The sequence below is a fragment of the Nipponia nippon genome, unplaced genomic scaffold (assembly GCF_047370975.1).
Source record: "Nipponia nippon isolate SJK-2023a ecotype South Korea unplaced genomic scaffold, ASM4737097v1 scaffold_13, whole genome shotgun sequence".
Taxonomy (NCBI): domain Eukaryota; kingdom Metazoa; phylum Chordata; class Aves; order Pelecaniformes; family Threskiornithidae; genus Nipponia; species Nipponia nippon.
This window is the reverse complement of record NW_028262324.1, coordinates 11,961,274-11,980,333: the sequence shown is the minus strand read 5'-3', so window position 1 is coordinate 11,980,333 and position 19,060 is coordinate 11,961,274. Positions and strand designations below refer to the sequence as shown.

Genomic DNA, 19,060 nt, shown 5'->3' with positions numbered 1-19,060 from the left:
CCCGCCCCGCCCCGCCCCGCCCCGCCCCGCCCCGCCCCGCCCCGCCCCGCCCCGCCCCGCCCGCCGGTGCCGCCCCCGCCCCGCAGCCGCCCGCCCCTCCGGGCCCTCCCCGCCGCCCTTAAATGCGGGGCCGGGGCGGCGCTGCGAGGGAAGGTGCTGCCGCCGCCAGCATGGCCGGGCCGTGCCGGCGCCTCGCCTCCCTCCTGCTGCTGCTGTGGGGCTGCCTCTGCCCGCCCGCCCGCGCCGGCCTCTACTTCAGGGAAGGGCAGCGCTGCTACAAGCCGGCCCCGCGCAAGGCTCCCGGGCTGAGGTGAGGTTCGCCCCTCGGAGCGGCGTCGCGGAGGGGAGCCCGCGGGAAGGGGCCGGGGCCGCTCCGCTCCGCCGGCCCGGGGGCTCTGCAACCCGCGGTCCCCGGGGCGGCCCGGGGGGGGGGGGGGGGGTGTCCTCCGCGGTCACGGGACCGGTCACGCTGCCTGCTGTCACGTGACCCGCGCCCGTCGCCGGTCCCTCGTTGCGAAACTCCATAAAAGCTGTTTTTTTTTTTAAAAAAAAAATCCCCTCATTTGCCTGAAAAGACAGGCATGGCGGCAGGGGAGCTAGCTCTTCGTGCCCCGCCACAGGACCTACCCCCGCCCGCACGAGTACCTGGACGTCTCGGCGCTGCCCCCGAGCTGGGACTGGAGGAACGTCAACGGCATCAACTACGCCAGCACCACTCGGAACCAGCACATCCCCCAGTACTGCGGGTCCTGCTGGGCCCACGGCAGCACCAGCGCCTTGGCAGGTACGCCGCGCGTGGGGCCGCCTGCTGCCGGCTGCCCCCGTGATTTGTGGTTTTCGGTAAGCTTCAGCTTACAAAATCGCCGGTATAAAGAAGAGGCGCCAGATTACTGCAGTGACTAACGCAGCAAAACCGAGGTTGAGATGTCTGTGAATGCACCAGGAACAGTGGGAATTCCCAAGCTGGCAGCTGAAGGCGGTTTGGTTTCAATAGAGAAAGCAATCAGGGAGGCTGTCCCCACCCTCTCAAAGTCACGCAAGGGGGGAACGCTGGCACGGTTAAACAGCTGCTTGCAGAGGGAATGCGTTCACAGCTCCTGCCAAGCTGCTGGCTGGGGCCTGGAGCAAGAACTGGGTTTTCTGCCCCTCCTCTTGGAGGTGCGGTGCTGGTAGCAGCAGATGCGAAAGCAGTTATCGTGTCTCCTTCCCTTTTTGTGGTACCTCAGCCTGCTGCACCACGCCTGCAGCAGCAAGGGGCTGATCCAGTGATGCCGGGATGTGAGGAAACGAAAGCAGCTGCCTCTCGTGCGAAGGGCCTGCAGGGTATCGGCTTCAAGAGCCCCGTCATTCGAATGAACTGACTACCACAGCGTACAGACAAATCCCGTTGCAGCAGATGCCTTTCTATCAGCATTTTTCTTGGGGAAAGGGAAGTAGGTGTTTGCTTCAGCTGGAGAAATATTTTCTCTAGAGAGAATATGCGATGATTTGCATGCAGCAGTAACGTGCTGAAGTGCTGTCTGTGCAGGGGGGCTGTAAGAGGATTAGCTGTGAAGGAGAAATAGAGGAAATTGTGCAGAAATGGGAAGAGAACGCAGGGGTGAGCAGCCAGCAGGAATTGCGAAGGATCTGTTCTTCAGCAGTACAAGAATACAGACGTGTACCAAACCTGTTGTGATGTAGTAAAGTACTAGGGTAGATAAAATATATCAACTTCTTCATTTATATAACTTTAGTTAAAACTTAATTGTGTAGGTAGGTATGCCAGTATGTGCATCTTTGTAAGGATAAAAGGTTGATTTTTAATAATCAGAATATTTTTTTAACTGCTGTGAATAGTTAAAGCATTCACTCCTCTTGCTGCTGGAAGACTAGGCTGGGATGATGCCTCCCAGTTCTGTCACGTATAATTGGAATGTTGTTAGTACTGATAGGATTAAAAGTACTACAGCGGCATCAGTTAAGACTGTTAATGCACTGTGAGAAGCGGTTTATTTATAAACCGGGACGCTTTTCTGCCACGTAAGCTCGTTGTTTCTGACAAAATAAGGCAGCAGGGTGGCGATGCCTGTCTGAGATGGCAGGATAACAGCGAGATGCTGACATAACCACAAGGATATATTTCTGAAAGCTTTTCCTTGCTTTAAGTGGCTGAAGACTGTCTCTCAGCCTGGGCCGCGTGGGCTTATGACTCTCTGCATGGGTTTATGCATAAATCTTGACTCCTGTAAAAGAGGCTAGTGAGAGCTGGCTTTATGATGTGTATTTGAAAACTCTTTGCAGTCAAAGCCAGGAAACAGATCTGGAAGTTTTCAGAAGCAGTGATTTGAATTAAAAGAGGTCTAGGGCACTTCAAGGCTTTCAACAGATCTTACTCATCTGCATGTTTTTCCTGAGTTTTTAATGGAAAAAACTTCTAATGGAAACCCACGATAATAACTCAGCCTGCCGGTGTGAGTTGGGTGGTGCTATGTGCCTCGCTGTCGACAGCAGAGGCTTTTCCAACTGCAAGTACAGTTGCCTGCAAACAGTTACAGGCTCAAGGAAGGAGAGACAGTTTTAACACTAGTTGCAATGTGTAACCACCCACGTATTCCACTAACGAAAACCCATTTCTTATCCTTACAGATCGAATCAACATAAAGAGAAAAGGTGCATGGCCTTCTGCCTACCTCTCTGTTCAGAATGTGATTGATTGTGCTGACGCGGGATCCTGTGAAGGCGGCGACCACTCAGGTGTCTGGATGTATGCCCATGACCACGGCATTCCAGATGAGACCTGCAACAACTACCAAGCGAAGGATCAAAGTACGATGCCTATTATTTCCTTTGCTGTAGGGCTTCATCCCAGGTTTAGCAGATCTTGATATTAAATAAAAGATATTTTGGGGGGTTTTCAGCGTACTGGTTCCTGCCTTTCAGTGCAGTACCTGCTCTTCGACTGACAGAACAGGTTTTCCTTACAGACCTGTGTGTGTTGTCTTACTCCAGCCAGACAGCATAGCATTAAGTCATGCCCAAACAAGTTTGCACAGCTAAATTGTTTAAACTTAATCTCTTACATCTGTGATATACGATCTCTAATGTACTGAAATATTTACAAGTGTTGCCTCAAGCTAAACAAAGGAGAAATGTAAGCTTTGTCTGGTCAGGTATGACTGGAATAGTGTCTGTATCTGTAGAGAAGCACATCTGAAACGTTTCCTCATTAAAGCGCTTGTGCCTATGAAGTAAAGAACAGTAACTAGTGATTGGAGAGATTTCAAATGTGGTTTCCAGAAAGGAATTTAGTTCACCAGAGAGAGTATGTGTTAGTAATTAAGTTATTAATATCTGCCTCAAATAGGTTAAAAGGAAAAAAGCTTGGTGCATGTCCTGGTTTTGGCTGGGATAGAGTTAATTTTCTTCCTAGTAGCTGGTGTAGTGCCATGTTTTGGATTTAGCATGAGAGTGTGTTGATAACGCACTGATGTTTTAGTTGTTGCTAAGTGGTGCTTACACCAGTCAAGGACTTCTCAGCTTCCCCTGCTCTGCCCGGTGCCCAAGGAGCTGGGAGGGGACATGGCCAGGACAGCTGGCCCAGACTGGCCCGAGGGCTATTCCATACCGTATGGCGTCATGCCCAGTACAGAAACTGGGGGAGCTGGCCGGGGGGCAGCGATCGCTGCTCAGGGATGGGCTGGGCATCAGTCAGCGGGTGGTGAGCAATTGCATCGTGCATCACTTGTTTTGTATATTCTATTATTATTATTTTCTCTTCTTTTGCTGTCCTATTAAACTGTCTTTGTCTCAACCCATGGGTTTTACTTCTGTTTTTTCTGATTTCCTCCCCCATCGCACTGCGGGGAGGGAGGGTGAGCGAGCAGCTGCGTGGTGCTTCTTGCCCACTGGGGTTAAACCCCGACAGTGAGGTATCATTAATTCACGTGAAGAAAAGCGTTCTCTTGCAGTGCTAATCTCACTTTTGTTTTGTAGAGTGTAAGAAGTTTAACCAGTGTGGAACTTGTGTCACTTTTGGAGAATGCCATGTGATAAAGAACTACACTCTCTGGAAAGTTGCTGACTACGGGTCTGTCAGGGGAAGAGAAAAAATGATGGCAGAAATCTATACTAATGGACCAATTAGGTAATAAAAAAAATCTTGAATAGTTGTTTATTTACTAGCAATATTGGGATTTAAATACTTGAAACTCATTCTAGTGACTGAAGTGTACTTCTCCACTCTAGCATACGTTAGCAGCTCTGCACTAGTGTGCAGACTTTAGCTTGTTTGTAGATAAATTGAGCTCTGAAGTCAAAATGCAAGAAAACCAATTGTTTTTTAGCCAGGCCCCTGCCCCGATCCCCTTGTATAAAAATGCTTTCTCTGTTTTGTTACAGCTGCGGCATAATGGCTACTGAAAAGTTGGATGCTTACACTGGAGGACTTTATACAGAGTACAACCCCTCGCCTGTGGTGAATCACATTGTATCTGTGGCTGGCTGGGGTGTAGAAAATGGAGTAGAATACTGGATTGTTCGTAACTCATGGGGTGAACCCTGGGTAAGGAAACTTGGGAACAAACGTGTTTGCAGAATGACTTTAGAGGAAAGGTGGGGGTTTTCACTTGCAAACAGGAGGCTGCAAAGCCGGTGGACAGGAAAAGTAAAAGTTTCTTTGAACTAGACTAGCAATTAAAAAATGAAACTTAACTAATTTGAAGACAAGGATATTCAGGCAAAGTTATTTGAGTAATGTCAACTCAATCTGAAATGCTGCCCTTCCACGGACATGCAGCTCCTGTTACGGGCAACTGTAAGTTACTGTTAGTTGTAGGCAAAAATCAGGTTGCATACCTGGAATAGATGAGGGGGATGTAAATTCGCCAAAGCAGATTGCCCCTTTAAACAAGGCTGCCCTGTGAACCCAGCGTTACACTTCATGGAATCATAGAATACCGGGTTGGAAGCGACCCCAAGGATCATCTGGTCCAACCTTTCATCTTGAGTGAATTCCTAGATTTCCTTAAATTATTCATCTTTAGAAGACAGAACAGACTCAATAGCATGCATTTTCTGTAGTTATTTTTTCTAACTCACAATGCAAATTAATTCTTTACAGGGTGAAAGAGGGTGGCTGAGAATTGTGACAAGCGCGTACAAAGGTGGAAAAGGAGCACAGTACAACCTTGCTATTGAAGAGGACTGTGCATATGGAGATGTTGTACTTCCTTGATTCTACATTGTACATCTTTCTGTTTCGGAAGTACTTTGTTTCAAAGCTTCCCAGAACCACCTTTCTCTGTTTAAAGGATTGCAGTCTAAAACTCTTTTACAGTTCAACACCATCAGGCAGCTCTGCAAAATTAGCCCAGATAGCAACACACAATGTCTTCAAAGTAAAATAAAAACAGAACTGCCTTTAGATAATTATTTACAACTTAAGAAAAGGTAATTTACCCGTGAAAAAGTTGTCTGCCTTAATGCACACTATTTAAATCATACTGACTTAGTCACAGAAACTGTATATGTAGATTTCTGGTTTTTTTAAAATACAAATTATGTAGACATACTGGGAAGGAAAAAGTATACTCAATATTTGGGTTGAGAGCTTATATTAAATTCTCTGACAATATTGAGCAAATAGCATCTCAGAATGATGCAGATGAAAAAAAAACCCTAAGTCTGGACACGTTATATACAAAAACTAAATCTCCTGTTGTTTCCTTGGCCTCCTGGTGAAACTGTGGTTGGAAGTCTCATGTAATGCAGTTGCTTTTGTCCAACCACAATGATGGAACAGGAATTACTTTGATCAAAAGACAAAGTATAAACACTTCTCAGTTATTTAATCAGTCTTTGCTCAAATTCCCTGCTTTAATCTGTGATTGGCTGTGCCATATTTCTCCTAAAGAGGCCAAGCGTAAAATGGCAGAACTCTTTGCTGATTTAAAGAAAGGTAGCAAATTCTCTTCTTGGTAACTGACTCAGTTTTGAAGTGGCCAATCAGTGCCATATAAAGTGTTACGAACTGGCATTGTTAATTGCACTTAATAAACGGACATTTTTTCTCTTACATGACTGTATGCTTATTAATGTGTTTTTAGTCATCTTCTGTTGTTGTACCTAACAAGCAGTCTCACATGGCAGACTAGTGCCAATAAGGATTAATTCTGCCAAGGTGCAGTGCCTGCTGTAACTTAAGTTCCTTTGAGCTATGAACGTGGTAGTGTAACAGTACTGATCACAGCATCGCGGAAGTTTTAACTAGTTAAAAGTCATCTGTGTGGGTAAGTACAGAGGAGCTCAAGCATTTAGAGGAAGCAATACCAAGCCTGAACGCAGAGGAAAGCAGAAGTATACTTTGAACAGCTGGCAAATTTGCAATGGACAGAGGAACAAACTGCTCTTATCACTAAAAGATGATACAGGTGATATGAAGCCCTATAGGGTGAATTGTTTCTGTAGCTAATCCCACAAGAGAAAGGAAGTCAGGGGCTACAAACAGCCAAACAGGTATGCTAATTCTACTCAAATATTATGAAAAGTAGGTCTCATGCAGGTTTGAATGGTGAGAGTTAGCTGGAATGACAGTACATCTTCTATTCAAAGATACACAAAGAAGTTCAGAACAGCTTCTGCAGAAGCAAGTTTTGCCCTTTTCAGGCTGTGCTTTAAGTTCGTTAGAGCACTGTAAGTGGTGTTAGGGTAAGCTCAGTCACCGTGGAGTACGTAGGTGAGGGACCAGCTGAGGAAAGGGAAGATGCACTCCTTTTAAAAGGAGTTAAGAACCTATACAACTGGCTGCTGTCTCAAGAATTATGGTACTTTAGAGTTCCCATTCATGGATCAGTGACAACAGAGAAGAACAAAGTGATGTCCTTTTTAAATTTACATCCATGTCACTACCTTTCAGAAAGCAGGCTCTTCAGAAAACAGATGTGCTTGGAAAAGCACAATGGGCTTATCTATACCCCTCACTTTTAAACAAGCTATTTGCCTGTACAAAGACAAATCCAGCCCAATGAACGGAAAGAGCAGTCTTAATGAAACTTTGAAAGAAATCTCTGGAAAAGAAAAACACCTTTATTTAAAGGTAAATTATAATCTTGGGTGTATCCCCCACTGTTTGGCATCAACCAGGACAGAGTGGAGATAAGTATAAAAACCAAGCCACAACAAGCAGTAATGAAATCTCTGCAGACATTCATGTTTTTGGACCGCAGTCGAATTCTGACATGGTAATGAAACTTACCAGTAACGTCTGATGCATCTATTTAACAAAAAAATAGATTCTGAAAGATAACACACACACATAGGATTCACCTGTTAATACAAAACTAACCTTGATTGTTAAAACTCCACTTGTGTTACACAAAACAGGTTTTTTTCATAGCAGTAAATATGTAGGATATTTAGAATTCTAATACAATGCAAAGGTGAGAAAGAGGCATTATGGCTTCTCTGCAGCACAGAGCTAATCAAACAAATTCCTTTTTTACAACGCGTAACATCAAAAGCTAGAGCATTCAAGATTTAGTCTTCAGAGAACTATCTGCAAAGTATTTTTACTAGGAACTACGTTCCCCATTCTTCAGGTTTTGTATATTACACAAAGTATCAGCGACACATTCTGCAAGTAACCAAAATAGCATTCTTGCAAATAAATCTGTTTCTCTCCTGCTATCCCCATCAGAAGATTCAGATTTATACTGATTTGTCTAACAACAGAAAATCCGTCAGTATTACTCAATCTTCCAAAGTACATGAACAGTCCTCTGCTATGAAGCTCAAGGTCACCACGCAAGTCAATCAGATGCCCTTCAGCCCTGTCTTCCTTGTTTTGGGTTTTTGGGGGTTTTTTTTCTGCTGTGTTGCCCAGTTATAGAACCTTACTGGTGGAGAGTGTAGCAAAGTAGTGATCATGTGCTCTGCCTTCTTGATATTTTCCACTGCTTAGTTCATCATAATAAAGTTAGATTTGCAATGAGCTTAAAAGAAAAGAAAAAAAAAGTGTTCAGTACATTACTCTGATTTATCTGTTTGCATGCAGATTTCTGCATTATGTAAATAATCAGGATTTTAGAATCTGGACAGATGTTGTTTTAGGATAGGAATGTATTATGACAGACTACTTCCCTTTTGAGGGCCTGTGTTTAACAATTTTCCTTTAATCAAGAATCTCTGGGTAGTAGTGAGGAACTTGAAGATATATACTGCTTTTTGAGAACAAGCGCTGTAATAAGGAAGGGATAGGAAGGGAAGTAATCTGTGGAAATATCTGGCAGGCATTCCTATTTTTAGCACGCCTCCTCCTAAACTTTATTTGCAAATTGTAGCAAATACAAGAGGAAGAAGGTACACAATGAATAGATGTGACTTACCTATAAACTCAGTGACAGGATCATGTTCGCCTTCTGTTTTAATAGTACCTGCAATACTTTCATTCTCCAAGATCGGAAGAAAAAGCTGTACAAAGTCTGAGGTATATGGAGGAGCAATCACATCCAGCACCTGAAACAGCAGACAAAAATGGGTTATTCTTCCAGTTAGAGGGGTAGCAGGGACAATATTTAATTCACAATACTAGTCTTGAAAGCATACACGTAGTTGCACTTGAGACCTCTTGTTCTCCATACAAGTAATTAATTATGTATTCTTGTGGTGCTCTACCCAGTACCTTAACACTCTCAGAAGTCAGGAGTCAGTAGGACGAAGTCACATCTTAGTGAATACTGATATTACATACACATTGCTCAAAACCTGATCTCATATCTTAAAATATTTTTGAATCGAAGGCAAGCTGATTTAATATCCAAACACATACAACTGATATTAAAGTTTATTTCTGTATGTTAGTAAACACAATTTTTGCTGCTGACCTCTGTAACAAAATATCTGATGAGAGAGATATCTGTATCTAGCTTCTCCAGGCATTTGCGGATATAGCTGACAACAGGCAGGACATATCCTCGGCTGAGTAAGTGCACCATTCTATCCAGGAGAGTCTTCTTCAACTCCAGCTGATGGCGAGGGTCAGGGGGGTGGGAGGGGGAGGAGAAGAAAACAACAGATTAGAACTTCCTCTCAAAAGCGTGCAATTTTTAGTGCTCCTTCTTATTGATTCAATATCTGCTACGTTACTTTTTAACCGTGACCATATTCCTAAATTAAACTCTTAAAACCCCTGTGACAGTGAAAGCTGTTATCTTGAGGAAGTGTAACTAACATGAAGGAACACAAATACCAAATCCTTTGAGAATTACCTGCTCCATTACATCAAGCTGCGAATGTTCTGTTTCGAAGAGCTTGACAAGAAGTTGCAGAACTTGGGGATGAAGCAGCTGATGGCATGTACTGATCTGCAAAGAAGAGAATAAAGTTAGACCCTCAGAACTTCGATTTAAAAACCAATGCCCCAGTCTTTATTAGACAAGTTTACATTGACGTTCAGTGCCAGATGTAAATTCTTTTAGAAAAGTATTCCACCATTTCCTTCTTTGATGCCTAAGTTTTCCTAGTGTAAATAATGCTGAGATGACAAAACCAAATAATTAACTCTGAACAGAAACAGATTCATCTCTGTATATTTACTGACTTACTGCAAATGCTAGGCATCCAGTGAACTGGATGTACATCCAGTTACAAGCATCAAAAGTGTTTTTACTCTCCAGCAAGATTTTATATGCGCTTTTACCTCATCCAATAATGCCAGATGAACCGGAGTGTGATCAGTCTGCAGCTGGAAGTATCGTGGTTCTGACACTGTCCAATCCACCCACTTTAATACACCCATTGCCACCACTGGGAACCTACAGAAGAAGAGATCACTTCAGCACAGGAGCATCAAAAAAAACCAAAAACCAAAAACCCCACACCAGAACAAAAGACAAAAAACCCTCAAACCTCAAAACAAAAAACTCCCAGTAAATTTAAAAAAAATCACCTTTCAGTATATTCTAATGGTTGCAAGTTTCAGTTTAACTTACAGCAGAATTAATAAAGCTCAAAAGTTTTGTTTGAAAAGTTGCCAGCACATCGGGGGGGGTGGGATAGGCCAGAGCAAAATTCTTTCTACAAAGACACTCCCTGCTCAGCACAAAATGCAAAACATAAGCAACGAGATTCATGTACCCTCCGAGTTTGTTCCTGTTTATTCAATGTCTGCTATTTCATACTTTTAAAAGGAGAAGAAAAAGCGTCTATTTAAAAGCCTCTATTGCTAGGAAAGCTTTATTAGGAAGACAAAGTAATCTGACATCTGTTTCCAGCGGCAGAGAAGAGCATATTCTGTGACACAAGGACAAATTGTCAGTGAAAGGCAGAATCTATGTCCTCAGGAAAGAGATTCCAAAAAGTCAGATGTACAATTCTGAAAGCTGCTTTCAGACCACATCTTCATGTAGTCCACAACGAGGATGTCCTCACAGAGTAGCCCACAAAGGCATTTCCCTTTAGCAGTATTGCCTCTCTAAATAATACTTTCCTTCCAACAACTGAGGCCTGGGACCAGTCTCTCTGCTCACCTGATGCACTGATAAAGAGTGCTCAGTTCTGCAACCAACTCTGATGCTCCTTTGTTCTCATTGCAGCACAGATTGTGAACAGTTTCAATGGCTTTTGAAGTTGACTTGAGTTCATCCTTGTTTATGCTGACTCTCTTGTTCTGAAAAATTGCAAAGTTTGAATGCAAGAGTCATGAACATACAGGATGCCTTCGGTTATTTAAGGAAAGGAATTGTAACCTGTGATAAGCCTAAGATTACATCATATTTCTCAAAATTCAGACTCAAATGCAAGTTTCAGAAGAACGAAGTATCAATGAGCTAAAGTACAAGGATGTTTGCTTTATTTAATTCCCTAAGACTTGCTCTGTCCACTTCATAGAATTAAATTCCTCTTCCTCTGAGAAAGCACATATGGTTCTAGTAGCAGAGAACTGCTACTGATAACCTTTGGGGGGTGGTGAGGGAAAAGAGCAAAAATACCCAGTGCGCTCAGGCTTTTATAGTACTATTTGATCCTCAGGGATCTTCAAGATCAACATTTTTTAGTCATTTCAGTTGAAGCCAGAAACATTTCATATTAAAATATGTAAATCAAGCTGAATGCATTATTTTAAACTGAGTAACTTCATGACCATATATATTCTTCAGCACAGTCAGGCCACTGTAGGTAAAAATAATGTTATTCACAGAACTGAACATTACCTTTTTCCACATCTCTACTACACTAGCTGCATATGCCAGTATGTGAATATATTTATGTTTGTGGTCCTGGTTGATCTTAGCACCTGGCTTAAACAATGACTGCATGAAGAGGTCCAGAAAGGCAGGTACTCGAATCTGTGAAGAAAACGAATGGTTTATTAGAGCCTGAGAATTATGGGAGGTGACTAAAACTATAATTTTTGCATCTGATATACCTTGCATAGAATGAGATATTACACATTCCCCCTTGGGAGTAGGTTAGCTAGTTTTCTGAAGAGACCCAAACTTTTGACACATACACAGAAAAAACCACAAAACCAAACCAAACAAAAACGGCACCCCACAACAGAGCTACAGACTATACTGCTAAAGCATCCAAATGCCACCATTTGTTACCAGAACCCATGTTAGAACGAGGCAGTGGGAAATCCGAATTCAGGCCTACTTATAACAAACTCCAAAACTGGGTGGGCTTTTTTATTAAAAGAAGTTAATTAATTCCTTACCATCTTTATCTCCTATTGAGAAGTTCTTTAATTAATTTAATTATATGTAAAAAACCAACTTGGAATGATTAAAAATAAGTAAATAAATAAATCCACAAGCTAATGCAAAATAGAATACAAGTAGTAGTTTCACATTTAGACATTACTTCAAATTATAGAGGGATGAGTCTGAGTGCTAACTTCTATTTTGTGTCGATACAACACTTAACACAAGACGACCTCATATTTCCGAGTGCTACTGTAACAGAAGTAAGTTTCAGAGGTTATAAAAAGATAACTACTAACCAGTTCTACTGGAGGTGGGTCCATGCTTGTAAACATTTTGAACAGGACAGTGATATCTGCTGGATTCAGAGCTCCTTTGGACAACATCGCACCAAGAGCCTGACACGCTCGAGGATAGGAGGCTGCAGTACCCAACGCTAAAGTGATCTGACTGGCATCATGGCCTCTAGATGAAGAGCAAACATACATAGTGACTTATTTTCTGAATTCGGACATTTTCATTTTAGCCTCACTGAGTTAACAGGGCAAATGTATGGAATGTAATGCCTCAGGGCAGAACCCTTTATCCTGGGTAATTACAGAAATACAGGCCTGTATTTCCCTTGTTTGTTTCTAAAATGTTCATAGAATAACAAAAATATGTATTTTTTAATAGACAGAAACTTCAATTCTTTGCTCTTCTTATTTCAGGTCTCCCAGTACAGGACATTGAACTTTTCTGTCGTTCCATGAATTAAAGCTTGCTACAAGAACTGCTCTGTTGCAGCTAAAAATTCTCCTTTTGCTGATAAACAGTAATCAAGAATGAGCAAAAGACAGCAGTTTACAAATTCCGGTGACTTACATTTCACTAATAATAACTCCCACTTACTTCTCATGAGCATATCGCTGAACCTCCTGAGCAATCCGTCTGACAGCTGACCCTCCTTGCTCTTCTTGAGCTAATATGGACATCATAGATTGAGCAAAAAGGTAAGTGTGTTCTCCATGGCACACCATCTTCTGCGGAAGCACACATCAAAAATCTTATCAGTCAACAAGAAACATCCAAGTATGCTTCTGTGATTGCCATAATAGAAAGATTTCACTGAAATCTACTAATCAAAAGAAAAAAAAAAAACAAAAACACAAAATATCACAAACATCTAAACAAGAAAACCAAAAACCCAACAGCCAAGAAGAAAGTACAGAAAAGAATAGTATCACTACGGACTGATACCATGCAAGAAGAAATGGCTAAATTGAGAACTTTGTTTCTTAAATGCCAAAATTGAGAGGAAATTCCATCCTACTTACACTCAGTACTTTCTCCACGATATTTAAAAAGTGAGAGAAGTAAATAGCCATCCAAAAGTCATTATGCTATTTCACAATATGGAGCATATGCTGGGCTGATTCAGATGGCAACTTTCTCACTGACGTGGATGATAAAAGAATTATTTTAATTTGCCAGGGGATTGACTAGACTGATCTTCAGATCTTGCATTAAAAGTGAAAGACAACAGCCTGCCTTCACCTTTTTACAATCCATTTAATAAATATAAGAAACGTCACATAAGCAACCCAAGGAATTCTTGGTCACAGAATGACCAAAAAAGCATAAATTTCTATTTTTGAACTCAGATATACCTTCCCTTCATAAGATTTTGTAAGATTTGATAAGATGTCAAGATTCTCTACAATCCCACAATGATTTGTATATCCTAACCAGAAAGGAAAACACTATTTTCTTTCCACATAAACCACATAAAAAGGAAAAAATAAAACAAACAAACAAACAAAAACTTACAGCAAACTCAGGGAGGTTTTTTTCAAGGTTTTCTTCTCCTCCATCTAAAATTGTTGCCAGAGATGTACGCAGGACTCTGGAAAATACTTCTAGTTGCTGACATGCTGTTGAAACACTGGTTATTTCCCCTTGATATCCAGCATCAGATATAAGCTATAAAAACAAAAACATCACAGAAAACTTGTATTATTTACATTTATATTTTAGATATCCTAACAAGTCCAGAAGAACACAGAGAATGTAAGATTTGCCTCTGCATACGCTTACTGGAATTCACATTCATCTTTTAGACTACAGAGAAGGGAACCAATAAAGATGTAGCAAAAAGAAAGTAAACCATAATGATCTAAGAAAACTTCAGAGCACACCAAAACATATCATAATATTCTTTCCCTGTCACGGAAACATACAAAACTGACTGAAGTGTTCCACTGCACTGGAAATCCAGAATTTTCAAATACAGATCAAAGAAAACAAAAAACCAAACCACAACAAAACAAAAAAGCTCAACAAAAAACTCAAAAAGTAGTCCTTCAAACTGCAAAACTATACTTCCTACTTGCAACCTGTAACACAATTCCTCCCACCAAGATGTACTTGTACTGTTCTGGCATTTGAATAAGCAGTATTATGCAGGAATACATAAAAAGATACAGGCAAGACCACACACCCAATATTTGATGCCAGAACAATTAGCCCTTTATGAATATTCTCATTTATTAGACTTGAGTATACTACCTTCACAGTAAAATTAAGCATTAAACAGTCGGGATGGGCTTCTGCCAACTTGTAAAAGAGATCTCTCCACGTAGTGTGTGCTATCATTTGCTCAAGCCAGGCTGGAGTCTGAAAAGATCAGAGCAATAGAGAGAAACGTAAGAATATCTAGTTGTCAAGATCATTAAAAGTAAGCCTTTTACCTCTCGGGAGTCCTGCGAGTCATTATACAGGACTTTATTACAAAGGAGGATACAGTCAAAGTTTCTAAGTTCTCTAAGCCTCTGAAGACTCCAGTGAAATACAGTTGGTTTTCTGAAACCAGTTGTGTCTTAACAAAAGAGCTTTGAAGATACAATTTCCCTTCCCCCACCATCTACTACTCCATCAGATGACGGCGTCTATGTAGGATCCACTCATGTAAAGACAGCAACACGGATTCCATGCACACCTCTCCTTCCTCTGTAAAGATGGAATCTGCTTTCCGAGGGTCAAAATGCTTGATAAGTAAGCTCTTTAAATGGTTTTCTACAGTCTCCTGAACTTGCACTGGCTCAACACCTGTATAGAAGGAACAAAAAACTTGGCAGGTGCAATCCAATCAAACATAGCAGCAACATCTTAAATTTTTCAACAAGAACAGAAACTACTCAGAAATTTATCAACATGCAGAAGATGAGAGGAGAGCCATCAGTTCTGCTACCAAGCCACTCTGATACAGACAGATTTGGAGATTCTCAATCTTTTTTTCCCTAAATGCAGACCGTTTAGGATCACAGGCAGGTTACACTAGTCCTTTTCCTCTTACTCTCTTCACCAGTCACGCAAACAGCAAGGCCAGGCATCTCACAAGACTGCTACTGGGCACGATAGCAAAATGTGTATAACTTAAACACAAAAGGGATTATCAGGATTGGTGCACAAACACACTTACTACAGACTAAAGTCCATCCTTTTAATATATTGGCTATCAGTAGGTTTGATAGTATACTACAAAACAATACACAAAGTAGTAATAAGTAGTTCTATGTTTCTGAGATCAGAGTATAATACTTCTGATATTATACTAGCTCAGGGACAAAGATACCACAAGTTAATGCTGAACATGTCTTGTAAGAGGCTGCTGAAGAATTCATAAGCAGACTGGTAACACAGGCACCCAAATGAGAACCTTCCATCTAACCACTGACCCACTGAAAGGGAATAGTAACTAGTAATAAGGTAATTGTTCTTTTCAATATTAATTATATAACACTATTACAAAATATCAAACATCGCTAATAGTATCTATGTAACAGTACCCTTGCCCTTGTGCATGAAAACAAAAAGAAATTACAGTTTATGCAGTTGCTTCAACTATATTACCCTTCATAATACAGTCTATGGGCATTTCAAGCTGTGCATCAACAGATCACTCTTTCTCTGAGCAGAATAAACTTATTACTATAAAGAATTTAGTCACATACAGGATGACAACTTCATAACGATCCACTTCCCGAGTATGATCAAATTTGCCACCAATTCAGATATTTCTGACAAAAGAAAGCCTACAGACCCAAATTCTACTGTATCACTTATACCTGTTTGAATGAGCCACTCTGCCAGCAAATTTACAGTCTGTGCCACTGCCGTGTAGTTTTCAGAGAGGAGCTGGATAACATTCTCTGGAGAACCTCCTGCTTGGAAATACCTGATGAAAGGATTGGAAAAGAACTATTTGAAAGTTATATTAAAAAAACCAAAACCAACTGAACGCTAAATAAAGGGAAAACAATAGCATCATTTATCTATCTTCACACACACTTCCATACAAAGCGGTAACACTGCATCTATAACACATACACTGTAACACACATAAGGGTACGCTCACCTCTTTAACGTGTTAAAGATAGACGGCTCCATTATATAGTCTGGGGTTGAAAACTTCTTCAGGCATTCTTGCTGGACTTCAGCATCATCTTCTCCCTCTCCATCTTCATCATCTTGCTGTTGCAAGCACAGTCAGGTCAGCCAGCTCTCGCCCCGCTTCCCCCCGTACTCCCACACTGGGGCTATTTTTGCCCACAGAAGCTCACACGCCGCACTTCACCACACCAAGCCGCCTGCTCCCCAGACAAATACGACTTCGTAACGGAGAAGGCGCAAAAACAAGCGCCGCCTTGCAGTTGTTTTCCTCCTTTTTAACCCCCTCCGTTAAAAGCCCCAAGGCCCCACCACAGGGAAGCCTTCCCCGCCCGCCCGCCCTCCCTCCCCGCCTCGGCTCGGAGCCCCGGAGAGGGGAGCCCCGGAGCGGGGAGCAGGCGGCGTCCCTCGGGAGAAGCCCTCCGCTCCCCGGCGCGGCGCGGAGGGAGAGCGCTCCCCCTCACAGGCCGCTTTCGGGCCCGACGCCGAGCCGCCGGCTCCCCCCGCACGACCGGGGAGCTCCGCGCCGCCAAGCGCTCACCGTCCCTCCGTCCGCCTCGTTCCCCCACTCCGCCGCGCTGCCTTCGAAGTAATCGGCGTCCTCCATGGCTCCTCCCGCCCCGCCCCGGGCCGAAAAAACCGCGGCGACGGCCGGAACCAGGCCGCGACCGCCCTCCTGGGCGGAGCGGAGCGGCGCGGAATGGCGGGCGCCGAGAGCGGGGAGCCGCTGCCAGCGCCGGGGAGGGGAGGGGGGGATCCCCTGGGAGCGGGGGGCGGCTGGTGCCTGAAAGCCGGCCCCTTCCTGCCGCTGCGGGACGGTGGGGAATTGCCCGCCCCCAGGCCCGTCCCCCGCCCGGGGACGTGCTGAGAGGGGCCGGCGGCAGCGCGGCCTGGGCCGGCGGAGCCTCACGCCTCAGCGCGGCTCTGCCGGAGCACCAGCATCCGCCAGATGGAAGAAATGTTTGATGCTAAGGGTGGTGAGGCACTGGCACAGGTTGCCCAGGGAGGCGGTGGATGCCCCATCCCTGGAAACGCTCAAGGCCAGGCTGGAGGGGGCTCTGAGCGACCTGGCCTGGCTGAAGAAGTCCCTGCTCGTGGCCAGGGCTGCCCGGGTGAGCTTTAAAGGTCCCCAAACCCTTCTGGGACTCTATGAATTGTTTCCTCGGCCCTTCTCGCCTCCGTCCCGCTCCCGTCTGCTGGATTCAGCCAGTTCTGTGTTTGCAGCGTTCCTTTTCTCGGAGGGTTGGGGCTGGCTCAGCTCCTGAGGCTCCAGCTCCTGCGGCTGCTGGCCCCCAGCTGCTCCTGCGCCACGGGGCTCTTCGGGAGGAGGACGCCGTTCATCAGATTTCTTTATAACAACCCCAGTCCTCGTTGCAGGGGGGTCCCTGCACACCCGCACCCATTGCAGGGGGGTCCCTGCACACCGTGGGAGCCGCATAGGAACCGGTGGTGGCCTTGAGGCCGCTCAGCAGCAGCCGAAACACCCCGGTGGTATCAGACACAGCTGTTTTGCTCCCGAACCCAAGGCTGCTGCCGAGAAAAATAACCACCACCATTGCACGAGTGTCCTGTGAAACGACCGCTGTCGCATGAGGGTCCTGCAGAAGCACCACCATTGCACAGGGGTCCTGCACAACCACCGCACGGGGTCTCCACAACCACAACCATCGCACGGGGCTCTCTACACAACAACCACCACACGGGGTCCCTACACAACCACAACCACCGCACGGGGTCCCTACACACAACTGCCGCCCTCGCAGGCGGGGGGCGGTGCTATGCAAATGAGAGCGGGCCACGTGGCGCCGGGGCACCGCCTCCTCTCCCCCGCGGGACACGTGACGCGGGAAGGCGGGGCGAGGCTAAGGAGCGGCGCCGATATGCTAATATGGGTGGGCGGGGTGGGCGGGGCTATGCTAATGAGCTTCGGCCGTCCCCAGCGGCCCCACAGAGCCGCTCGCCGCCCCTATGGAGCACCTACAGCCACATAGGGCCACCCCGGCCCTACAGAGCACCCAGGGCCTTATAGAAACCCCTACGGCCCCAGAGACCCCCCCCAGCCCCATAGGGACTCCCCATGGGCCATATACCCACCTCTGCCCTATAGGGCCCCCAGGCGGCAGCTCAGCCCCACCCAGCCGCTCGCTCACTCCCCACAGGGGGATGGGGGAGAGAATCAGAAGAGTAAAAGTGAGAAAACTCGTGGGCTGAGATAAAGACAGTTTAATAGGTAAAGCAAAAGCCACGCACGCAAGCAAAGCGAACCAAGGAATTCATTCACTGCTTCCCATCGGCAGGCAGGTGTTCGGCCATCGCCAGGAAAGCAGGGCTCCATCACACGTAAACGTGACTTGGGAAGACAAACGCCATCGCTCCGAACGTCCCCCCTTCCCCCTTCTTCCCCAGCTTTATCCGCTGAGCATGACGCCATACGGTGTGGGACAGCCCTTTGGGCAGCTGGGGTCCTAAATAAGAGATAAACATAGCTTTAAGTAGCATCAAGAGGAGCAGTGCCATCAATCGCACGTAGAGCTTCGGTGATGTGCTCTGAATATCACAGCCTCCTTAGTCTTTGTGGTCCGCTTTGCAGGTTAATCCTCCAAAGGAGAACAACGGAGAAAAGCAGCTCCACCTGGTGATCCAGTCCTTCGCTAGGCGAGGCGTGAAAAAGGTGGCGAGGGTGAAAGAGAGGGAAGCAAATTAAGTGCTGTCGCTCTTTCATGCACTTAAAGAATGAGAGAACTGTGGGTTAAGCATGTGCACGGGAGGGTTTGAGGGAGACTGCTGAACGACAGGATAATATTGCATCTGAATCAAAATAACATTTATGGAAGAATGTGCAGGTAAGCGTCAGGGGATGCTCCTAGTTGTCTAACAGTCAAAGCTTAACCGCCAGACTTGATGTTGCCAAGAAGTTTAATGTGGGATGGCAAGTGATGTGTTAAGCCCTT

General features: G+C 44.6%; 2 protein-coding genes across 3 annotated transcripts; one reads left to right on the top strand and one right to left on the bottom strand.

Annotated features, from left to right (window-relative positions):
* The first annotated feature begins 82 nt into the window (after positions 1-82).
* On the top strand, positions 83-6,055 carry CTSZ (cathepsin Z). The gene is made up of 6 exons (XM_087749809.1): positions 83-310; positions 621-784; positions 2,629-2,808; positions 3,976-4,126; positions 4,381-4,543; positions 5,102-6,055. Exons 1-6 carry the CDS (start codon positions 123-125, stop codon positions 5,213-5,215), a joined length of 960 nt encoding a protein of 319 aa, XP_087605935.1. The 5' UTR covers positions 83-122; the 3' UTR covers positions 5,216-6,055.
* Positions 6,056-7,045: 990 nt separating this feature from the next.
* On the bottom strand, positions 7,046-16,988 carry LOC104009596 (negative elongation factor D). 2 transcript variants are annotated; one of them, XM_087749808.1, is made up of 15 exons: positions 16,651-16,984; positions 16,078-16,193; positions 15,788-15,897; positions 14,659-14,768; positions 14,229-14,336; positions 13,491-13,643; positions 12,573-12,703; positions 11,981-12,146; positions 11,190-11,324; positions 10,506-10,645; positions 9,677-9,791; positions 9,246-9,341; positions 8,862-9,002; positions 8,364-8,493; positions 7,046-7,970 (listed from the first exon to the last, which is right to left on the bottom strand). In XM_087749808.1, exons 1-15 carry the CDS (start codon positions 16,714-16,716, stop codon positions 7,936-7,938), a joined length of 1,752 nt encoding a protein of 583 aa, XP_087605934.1. In that variant the 5' UTR covers positions 16,717-16,984; the 3' UTR covers positions 7,046-7,935. The 2 variants fall into 2 exon arrangements, with proteins under 2 accessions (XP_087605934.1, XP_087605933.1); XM_087749807.1 differs by lacking the exon at positions 7,046-7,970 and having other exon boundaries at positions 8,014-8,493; positions 16,651-16,988.
* Positions 16,989-19,060: the final 2,072 nt, after the last annotated feature.